This window comes from Alnus glutinosa, chromosome 11, assembly GCF_958979055.1.
Source record: "Alnus glutinosa chromosome 11, dhAlnGlut1.1, whole genome shotgun sequence".
NCBI classification, from domain to species: domain Eukaryota; kingdom Viridiplantae; phylum Streptophyta; class Magnoliopsida; order Fagales; family Betulaceae; genus Alnus; species Alnus glutinosa.
This window is the reverse complement of record NC_084896.1, coordinates 24,954,502-24,965,916: the sequence shown is the minus strand read 5'-3', so window position 1 is coordinate 24,965,916 and position 11,415 is coordinate 24,954,502. Positions and strand designations below refer to the sequence as shown.

Genomic DNA, 11,415 nt, shown 5'->3' with positions numbered 1-11,415 from the left:
TCATGGTTGAAGATATATAAGTCCCTTTAGCTGATTAAACGCAAGGATTTGCAGAGAATAGTGCAGAGAGAGAAGGAAAGCAAACTGATCGATTGGAAGGGAAGAGCAGTACTGTTGGACGATGCTTCATGGTTTCCACAATCCTATTTTATGGAAAAACAGATAACTTTCCGATTCATCCAAAAACAGATAACTTTCCCAATATATGGAAAGGAAAGGAACGATAAATCATCTAAAAACATTTATTCGGATAGAATTTATTTATTTATTTCATCAAATATAATGATGCAGGATACAATATTTATTCTATTAATACACTATTAATTAGTACAAGCCCTTTTAATTTCCGTACTTGGCCTTATAGTCTTTCCAGAGCTGATCAACCGACTTCCCGAGCAGTTCAACAAAATAAGTAGAATTATATGAACTCCTCATTTTCTTGTTCAACTCAGCCACGAACCCATTTCTAAGACTATTGCAATAGTCTAGAAACCGAGCTGTAACATCGTATCCCTGGTCCCATCGATCACCTTGTCCAGGCTGCACCCAGTGGCTTGGCGCGTACCCTGCCTTCAACCTCACAAAATCAGCAATTCCTTCGATCAATCCTCCAGGAGTCAACCCGTTACCATTCCACTGCCATATATGTGTCATTTCATGGTAAAGCACTCCAGTGATTTCCCTTTTCACGTCACCGGAATAGCCGTTGATGTATCTCGCACTAACATGGATCTCGTTGTTGCTGGCATATGCAACTCCATCCATGTCGTCAATGAACAAACTCACTTTCAGCACGTTCTTTCTATCGGCAGCGTCGTTTTGCTGGAGGAGCCTCCGTATGTAATTCGTGGCAGAAACCAAGGTTTGCCTGCTGTATTTAGATCCAATAACATTGTTAAAGCGAACCCCACCAGGAGTGTTCCCGGCGGTGTTGGTGACTACGTAGTCAACTGCATGAATGCCTTCAATGGCCGCTAGGGTTACTAGGAAAGAGAGGAAAAAGTACAAGTGGTGAGCCATGGCTGTTGTGTTTGTGCTTTGCTTCTGTTTCTTTTGGTTGGTTTTGCACAAGAAATGCAGTGGTGCTCTATGATTTATATAGGGAGCAAGAGCTTTCAGTAACTTGCAAGTTGCAACCTATTAAATTATTAATACGGGAATTTAGACATGATGGAGGAGAGACTTCTTCTTCTTTTATAATTTGGTTTTCTGCACGAAATTGACTTTGACCAATTTATCCAATAAAACATTGACTATGATCGGGATAAGGACCTACAAATGATGATATATTTAATGCTGTTTCCGCGTTTCCGCGTTTCCCCATCTATATTTGTCGGAAATTTTATATAGACTATATAGTCTAATATAGAGATAACTTTACATTTGGGCATTTAAGTATGGCCGTTTTAATTGAGGGGTATTAAATTTTTAAACGGTATTTAATTTTTTAAACGTCTTAATTATATGTATTCCATTAAGATTTATTGTTAAATCCTGTCAAAATTTTTAAAATATATATATTTTTTTTTTTTTTTAGAAAAAAAAAATTACTAAGATTTAGGTGTGGTCGGAATTTTACGAAATTTACAAAAATACCTATGTTTAAATCTTTGAAAATAAATTATAATTTTTTTTTTTTTAAAAAAAATAAACATAGGGGTATTTTGAAAATTTTGACAGGATTTAACTATAAATCCTAACGGATTATCCTTTATTGAGACGTTTGAAAACTTGGATACCCTATTTTAAGAGTAATGCTACACATCATCCCCTTGTCCTCCTTTTGTCCCCCCAAAATTGATGTGGCTCTTAAAATTACCATTGAATTTTTGATATATCACTCTTAGATTTTGATGCAATGGTGATTTTAAGAGCCACATCAATTTTAGGAGGACAAAAAGAGGACAAGGGGATGATGTGTAGCATTACTCCTATTTTAAATCATTTGAGAGTTTAATACCCCTAAATATTAATCAAAACCGCCGGCCGATACTTTAGTACAATATACCCAAGTTATCCCAACTATATACGTAGACTAGTCTATAATGTATGAAAAGTACTTCAATAGTTTTTTCTTTCCATGTACAATTTCAGTTTTGAATTGATGGCTCATTTGTGTGAAGTTCTTTCTATGGCCCATTATTAATTGATCGATGGTCATTTTATCTGGGAAAAGTGGGGATACAAGAAATATCTTTCTTTTTTTTCTTTTCTTTTTTTTTTTAAAAAAAATTAATTTTCTTTTTATTTTTAATTATCAAGAAAACTGAGTTGTTGTCTTTGGTAGGTCTAGCTTTAACTTTCCTACAACCATAAAAACATAAGAAAAACTCACATGATCAGTGAAACATCATAATCTAAAGGAAATTGTCTCATACACCCCAAAGTTTTGGCCTTGCATGTGATGGATAAGGATAGAAGTTTATTTAATTTCAACAATTTAAGGATTTGAGTTCTGGTCACATGACTAACTTATTTTGTTAATTTTCAGCCTATTTCATTTATTTAATCTGGAGGAAGATAATAAAAAGAAAATGATTAATTAAAAATGAACGGTATATAAGGATGGATAAATAGGGTACTTATTTTCTTTTCTTTTCTTTGGATATTTAATTTTCCTAATTGAACCCAAATCTCTTATTTAGATCGAGAGTGTTTGAGTTTGCGATTTTAAAAAGTGCTATTTAAAAATAGTGATTTTAAAATGTACGATTTGAAAAAGTAATTTTTAAAAAAATGGTTAAGTGTTTGGCAAAATTGCAAGTTAGCCTTTAAAATTCTGCGTTCTCAAATCGTAATTTTTTAAAAACGTAATTCTCAAATAGTTCATTTTCTGGGATTTAGTTTAAAATCTCATTTATTATCTATGAAATCGCAATCCTAAACACACCCTGAAACTACTAAACCATTAGCACTAAAATCTAGATAAATGGTTTGAATTACAGTACTTCATCACTCTCTTCTTCTTCTTCTTTATTTTTATTTATTTATTTTTTTAATATAGGATTATAATCCATATATATTGTATGACCACTCCCAATGGATTATCTATTTGCAACTTTAAGTTAGAATAGATAACAAAAGTTCTAAAAAGAGACTCTATCGGCTTATGTATTCTAACTCTAGAATAGATTTTTCTTAATTCCATAAATTGTGCAACTTTACAAATAGAGTTATACTATTCACTTATCTATTTTTTTTTATTATTATTCTTTATCTTCACATTTTCTGGTTTTTTTTTTTTTTTAGTGGAGATCTAAGGGAAAGTGTGTGAAATAGTGGAGTTATCAAGCGGGACCCATTTGAAAAAAAAAAAGTACTATAATTAAAAAAATTAATGAAAAATAATAAATAAAATAATATAGAGTTAAGAATATATAATCGGATGTATGATGCATTTTAAAACTCATTAGGTGAACTAGATAAAATAAATTTTGATTAGCTATGCATCTTTAAACTTCTCTACAATGTGTGATTTACTGGATTTAATTAAATTTTCACTAGAAAATAATAGAAAAAACCACATGATTTGATTATTCTTTCCTCTATTTTTTTTAAAAAAATTATTTATCTTAAATTAATCTGAGACTAAAAAGATATTTGACTTATTCAATGAAAGGAATACTTAATTCCATCTAATTTGCACGAAATATTGCATACAAAAAAAAAAAAATTAATGAAGAGATTCTATTCCATTATTTCATTTTCTTTAAGAAATTAAAACTCCAAAATAATCCCACCGTTCTTTTTTATTTCACCTTTTGAAAATCCCCCCATCCAAATTAATTAGATCTAGCTGAGTGGAAGACTCGCAGAAATTAATAGTCTAAGAAACCGGCCGCCAGCTCTCCCCACTATTAAATTCAAAGTAACGAATTCTTGAATTAACGGTCCGGTCCAGATTAACGGCGGAAATGATAAAATATAGAGCCTATACTATACTAGGTCTTTTGACCGACGTTACATTTCGACAAGTCAACGCTGAAACTCTCTTACCAGCGAAAAGAAAAAAAAAAAAAAAAAAAAAAAGTATAAAAAAATTGCATATATTTTGACGAGGAATGCTAAAGTCCATTATAGTGATTTCTTGGTGTCCTTCTATGTTAACACGATACATTGTAATGCTACATATCACCCTTTTGTCCTCCTTTTATCCTCTCAAAATTGATATGACTCTTAAAATCACCATTGAATTTATGATAGATCACTATTGAATTTTGATCCAATGGTGATTTTAAAAGCCACATCAATTTTAGGAGGACAAAAGGAGGACAAGAGGGTGATATGTAGCATTACTCAAGTTTTAATAAATTTAGGAGAGATAAATCAAGCAGTAATTTTTTTTTATTAAAAACAATGTGCCATGTCAGCATAAAATGACCACAGAATGAAAATAGAAGGAGCTTTAACATTTTTCTATTTTAATAAGAAAGTTGAAAAAGTCAAAGTTGCAATAAAGGTGAGTGCCGTGGCATGCTCATTGGCACTACAAATCGAGGTTAATTAGTGACGTGTCATGGCCGGCCTTGGTGGGCTTGGTGACATGGCATGGGCTGCTTTTGTGGGTGTCATTGACATGCTATGGCCGGCCTTTCGAGTCCTTCGTGTCATGACATGCCATGGGCTGCATTAGTAAGTGTTGTAGCATGCCCATGGGCACTACAAAGCTTCATGGGCTTAGTCTCTGTGAGATTGTAGGCAGTAGAGATCTAGCTTCAACTTCACAACGAAACCCTAAATCCAAAATCAAGCCTAATAATTCGAATAATGGATAAACATCCTCTAAATTTTTTAGGGATTTGATTCATGCACTACATCATCACAACAAGAGCATAATACCCCATCACATCAGGGTGGACCCCACCCTCATGTGAGGAGGTTTTGTGCTCTTATTATGTTGGTGTTGTAAATTTAACATTTTCTAATTTTTTAAGGTAATCTATCTTTCAAAATATGGGAAAAATATGATAACAGTTGAGGCGATCATAATTATTGAGTTGTTAAAAGTGATAATTGGTGATGTGCCAAAATTTTAACTATTTAATTTGAAAATAATGATCGAGATTTGAAGAAATTGAAAGAAAACATAAACTTAAAAGAAATTAAAGAACAAGTGCGGAATAATAAAATAGAAACGAGATATTTTACGTGGTTTGGTCTATGACCTAAGTCCATAGGATAAAGTTCAAATGGCTATATTATACTCATATGTCTTTTGATGAATTTACAATACAAATGATTTCTATTTATAGGGACATAGGGAGAATACAAAAATGCATTGAAGAAGATCAAATCAAATTAGAATAAAATTTACTCAATTCTGATTGTAATTAAATTACAATCAAATCCTACAATCTCATATATTTTCCTATCGATCATATCCAATCACAATTATAAGGAGAATATATTCTCTAAGATAAATTTAATCAAATTTTGTTTAATTGGTCTTGTGATCTCTTTGGTCAAAACTGTGATATTGAACAAAATGGAGGAAAATGTATCGTTTGGTAGTTTATTTTTAAAAAATTGTGGTTTGAAAATGTAGAAAAATTTACGTTGTTGTAATTTTAAAGGTCAAATTATGATTTTATTAAATGGTTACCTATGTTTTTAAAACTCGCATTTTCAAATCGCACGTTTTGAAATTGTTATTTTTTAAAATCCATATTTTGAAACCATAAATCTAAACGAATCCTTAGTAGAATAACCTAAAAATGCTAGTGAATTACTTACTACAAAAAAAAAATAAAAAATAAAAAAAAAATTCTAGAGAATCTTAATCCAATTCTGCAAAGAAAGATAAAAGAGGCTGACATTAATGAAATTCTGAAAATAATGTATTAATCAAATAATGAGAGTTGTCATTACAAATTTATTACAAAATCAGTATTTTCTTTTAATAGACAATAGAAATTTGAACCATTATGTATACGTTTCTGATGATTATATAAGCACAAACACCAAATTAGAAGCAAATCAACTTAAGAAAGATTAAGTTATATATCCTGAAAAAAGGTCACTGAATTATGTAAGACGTTTCTCAAACGACTTGAAGGCAAAGGAAGACGTTCACATTTTTAGGCCGTCAGTTTCTCACGTTTTGGGGTAAAAAGTCGTGTAATTTTATCCTAGACTACAAGCTTACTACACTTCACAAGTGCCGTGTTTAAAAGGTCATACAATGCTTTAATGTCCTTTTTCTTTTATTGGAGACCTTTTTAAAAGGACATAAATACCTTAATTTTTTGTAGTGCATGGTAAATGTAGTGTTATGTTTTAAATGACGTGACATTATATACATCGTTAAATGTAATAAACAAAATTTAGACGGTATATATGGCTGCCTCTCCATTTCACGTAAAATGATTCCATTCTCCCTCTCTCTTTCTAAAAATTATCTTATCAAATTTCCCTGCTCTATTTTAAAATATCCTACCTTCGCAATATTGTGTGGTGAAAATATAGAGAGCAGTCGATTGATCTCTGAAAATCTGGACCTTCAATTTTTTGGGAAAAAGATATATATCACAGATCAAAAGTATATTTATTTTGCGATGATAACAAATTAACGTACACTGCATCTCAATCATCTTAGTCACATTTATAGACTAATCTCCATAGTAGGCCTTGTAGTCACTCCAAAGCTGATCAACTGTCTTTCCTGTCAGCTCCACAAAGTAGTTGTCACTATAGCCATCTCTCATCTTTTTGTTGAGTTTTGCTACAAACCCATCCATAAGATCATTACAATAGTCTAAAAACCGCGCCGTCACCGAGTAGCCCTCGTCCCACCGATCTCCACCTCCTGGCTGCACCCAGTGAGGAGGCGCATAATCAGCCTTCAACCTCACAAAATCAGCAATTCCTTCGATCAATCCTCCTGGAGCCTGATTGTTACCATTCCACTGCCATATGTGTGTCGATTCATGGTAGAGCACTCCACTGAAATCCCACTCGATATCCATCGTTATGTTTCCAATATAGTTGGCACCGACGTGAATTTCGTCGTTGATAGCGTACGCGATCCCGTCCATATCATCGACGAAGAGGCACACACGCTGGACTCTCATTCTATCTGTCTCGTTGCTTTGTTGAAAGATTTTCCAGATGAAGTTGGTGGCAGACATCATTGTATTTCGAGTGTAGTCGACGCCCAGCTCATTATCGAACCGGATACCGCCTGGAGTTGTTTCGGCCCGGTTCACGATAATGTACCTCACTGCGTGGGTACTGTCCAGGGCTGCTAGGACTAGAAGGGAGGAGAGGAAGAAACAGAGGTTTGCCATGGCCGGTTTCTTTAACTTTGCTTTTCAGGCCTACGATCGAGAGGCTAATTTGCACTAGGTGTGTTCTTGCTCCAATTTTTATACTACTCTAGCAAGGACCAAGGTGCTCTTTGCCCTTCACTAGGAGCCGCGTAGCTAATTGGAAATTTCCAAAATGTCTTGATTTGTTTAGGCATTAATTATTTAATTATAGGCCGGCTGTGGCCCCGTGAATTATTTTATTTTGTTTTTAATATAATTTATTAAATTGATATCTATTCTTAAAATATGATTCTCATATATAAATTTTTTTAATAAGAATAGCAGAACATGTGATTATTATTGAGTTAAAGAAAAAAAAAAAACCCTAAACGAATTAATGAAAAACTTTGACGCACAGAGATTGCGTGCCGGTACCTTGATATGTAAGTAATTCTAAATGTCACCTCTCTATGCCCTCTTCGTGTTCCCTTAAAATTAATTTGAGTAATATATCATAAATTTAATGGTGATTTTTAAAAGTCATGTCATTTTTAAAAGAATACAAAAAGAATATGAGGTGACATGTGTCATTACACCTTATCAAAGCAACCTTGTTCAACCGATGATGCTTTCCGAATATAACAATAATTGAAATATCCTGTTTAGACATGGTATTGGATATTGGGTTGATGTTTCCACTCTGTATTGTCATTACAAATATTTGCAAATTTTTTCGGGCGCGTTTGAGTATGCAATTTTTTTTATTATATTTAAAATTGCAACTATTGAGAAAATTTATTTTTTGAAATTATATTTTGATGGTTTAGAAAACTTGAGACAAAATCGAAAAAAGTTGAATAAAACTTAAGTAGAATTCAAATTTAATTAAACAACCCAAACGTGCATGTATTTCGAAAATAATAAAATATAATTAAGAAAAAATGGGTTACCCAATCATGCCCGAACATCTCAACTACATATTAGAATTGGTGACTCTAGGCATTTTGCAGATTTGATTTGTCCTGTAGATGAGTTTAATATAGAATTTATGCAGTTTTCAATTCACAGTAAATCGTTAATATTGAAAAAGCATAAATTTACTGTTGTAGAGTGAAATATTAAAATATTTGTTGCTTGATGCATCTCTATATCGTTACTGAAAAGACATTGTGTTTTGTGTGTGGAGCAATCTATTACTCTCTGTCCTTACCGAACGCATAATAGTAATAGAGTTTAATTAGCTAATTTTAATATTTTATTTATATATGAAGTGTGAGAGTAGGAATTAATTTCCTCACGAAACCAAAAATTAAATCAATTCATTATAGGCCTACAAAAAAAAAAAAAAAAAAAAAATTGACTATATTAATCCACATAAAATAAATAAATACCACAATTTATTCCTAGTTTTACTACAATTAGAGACGAAGCTAAGGCAGGGTTATGATCATTTATTGATAGCGATCCCAAAAAAAAAAATCTCAATACAATCTAACAATTTTTCTAAACTAAATTTCTACGATGAATGTATTAGTGGTGGCGGCCGCTGCATCATGTGCGTCACATAGCCATCAGGGCGGTATGTGGTGAGCACGAGCGGGAGGAAGGGTGGTAGCCAAATGCAGATGAAGTTCGTAACATTGAAGGTGTGCCATGCAGAACAAAAATTTTCTACGGTCCACATATAAGATTGACATGTGTCTCTTGGCATGTGAGAATCATATATTATTTTAATAGCATGTACTTCTCGCATATTTTTTTAATAACATTAATAAAAAAAACATGTGCTTCTCACATGCTTAAATGACACAAGTTATTTTTATATGTGGGTTATAAAAAATTTCCTATAAACCGATTTGTAAGAAATTTCTATCCTGCCATGGAAGCAATAGAGGGGAGAAAGGTGCGGTAGATATGGCTTTTAAATTGAAAAAGAAAAATGGGAGAGGAGTAGTTATAGGCCTCTGGCCTTGTTTGAGTCCAGAAAATACATAGGTTATGTCAAACCCAAAGAACTTATGATCCTTTTATCTCTTTCTAAAGAGGATGACGATGATATATGTTGATGAGATAAACGGCCCACTTTTAATTGAGTTTAAAATGTTACACGTCGTTTATAATTAATCTAATGACTCAAAATTAAACAAAAAGCTTGACTTAAGAAAAGAAACCCATCCTCACTAAATCCATACTTTTCTCATCTTTCAACAATTTCATCTTCTCTTTAATTTCCAAAACAAGCTGATCGATAATTAGACAATTAATTAATGTTACATATTGTGAGCTATTCATATAAATATGAGTAACAATAAACTATCACTCGTTTTTGGAATTAGTATTATAGTTTCAAGTTTATGAATTGATAAACATATTAGCGTATAATGTACGTAGATTGTTGAGGAATATATATATATATTAAATTCAAAATATAGAATTATAATAAGGAGAAAAGTCATCTTCAAATTGTGAATAACTATTATTATATCAAAGATTAGAATACTAATTAAATGATTCAAAAAGGTAGGAAGTCATGACCGTCTAGCCCCAGCGTTTGCCCTAGGCTTGGCCCTAGCTAGAGACGGAATCAGGAGGGGCCTTGGAGAGCAATGGCGGCAAAGCCCTCCCCAATTCCATCTAGCTTAAACTATATATATATATATATATATATATATGTGCACATGTGTTGATGATGTTTTTGGGCTGGTGACGTGTCATCATCAGAGATGTCCCTTCATCCGCGCCCTGACCTGCAAAACAACAAAGACCCCCCGGGGGTGCCGGCGGAGCCTCCTCCGACGATCAAGTCAGTCCAGTGTTTGTAAGAAGAGGAGAGAGAGAGAGAGAGATCTCTGAGAATAATCAATTGCCCTTTAATAATTTTTATACTCCCTTTTTATACCCCTATGTGCTATATGTCTTTTTTACCCCTGTCAAGCGCAGGGCTCCATGTAGACGTTTTATATCTTCGCTGACTTGATTTGACTGGCCTAATAAATACTAAAGGCTGCTCATGATCGAGGCTCAAGATCTAAAGACCAAACCGAAGTCCGAAATCCGGGATTCCATTATAAAGGCAAATCTGGCCCCACATTGATAGGGGACGAATATTCCCTAACAACATGCATATTCAAAATCAGAAGGGGGAGCTAGCGTCTCCCTGGGCCCCTCGACATGCATGAAGTAGGAGAGAAAGAAAAAGAAGAATTGGTGGAAATGGCAATTAATTAATTAAAGGCAAATATAAGAGAATATATATATATATATTGAATGATATATACTTGATGCTTTGAGAGAATCCAATGAACAATAATGTGGTGACGAGATAAGAGCATAAGAAATGCCTTAATTTTCGGTTGACTTAATTAATTGGGTGTTACTAATTGTTGTTGGGTAGTTAGGGTTGTTTCTCCATAGGTTTGAATTCGAACTTAATTGGAATATTAAGGAAACGTAAATGTCCACCTTTAATTTGGACAGTTGAAATATTGTTGGGAGCCAAGTCAATTAATTTGTCAAACTAGTTGGGATTCTTTACGCATGCACAAGTTTCTTGCTTGACGCTAATTAATTAATTAGTCTCTCTTTAATTAATATCCCTCTACGCGCAGGGCTTAATGTACTAATTAAGTTGACCTTTGCCTGATCCTAATGCAAGCATACGTATACTATATAGGAGCTTAATTCTCCATTAAACCTTGTTCGAACATCTCTCTCTCTCTCTCTCTCTCTCTCTCTCTCTCTCTCTCATAAATATTAGCTAAGTTAATTGATACTCATAAGACAATTATCTCTTCTTTATTTTTTTTTCTTTATTTCTTTTTTCTTTCTTAGCAACAATGGAAGGGGATGATTACATCAACACAAAACATAGAAAAAGCCTGGGCAATACAAAGAAGCCTTAATACAATTAGATCAGTGCGAAAAAACAGAAATTAAAAAGGAAATGTGCCAAATAAGTGACTGTCAGTTTAGCTGGCGTACTAGAGACAACATGACCAAGAAGTACGAGAAGTGATACGAATCTCGAAAAGTTCATCAACCCTTCCCGAACTTCTACAACAACAAGGACGGCACCGACGGAAGTCAGAACGAAGCCAACGGCGGGAGGCACCAACACGGGATCTATAGCAAAAGTATTCTCCCTAACTAGATCAAACCACATAAGATC

At 33.3% G+C, this 11,415-nt stretch overlaps 2 protein-coding genes across 2 annotated transcripts; both read right to left on the bottom strand.

The window, feature by feature from the left end:
• Positions 1–247: 247 nt before the first annotated feature.
• On the bottom strand, positions 248–1,081 carry LOC133882200 (uncharacterized). Its single transcript, XM_062321314.1, has one exon. The coding sequence runs from the start codon at positions 1,018–1,020 to the stop codon at positions 340–342; it is 681 nt and encodes a 226-aa protein (XP_062177298.1). The 5' UTR covers positions 1,021–1,081; the 3' UTR covers positions 248–339.
• A 5,442-nt stretch (positions 1,082–6,523) lies between these two features.
• On the bottom strand, positions 6,524–7,347 carry LOC133882234 (uncharacterized). The gene has a single exon (XM_062321357.1). The coding sequence runs from the start codon at positions 7,284–7,286 to the stop codon at positions 6,609–6,611; it is 678 nt and encodes a 225-aa protein (XP_062177341.1). The 5' UTR covers positions 7,287–7,347; the 3' UTR covers positions 6,524–6,608.
• Positions 7,348–11,415: the final 4,068 nt, after the last annotated feature.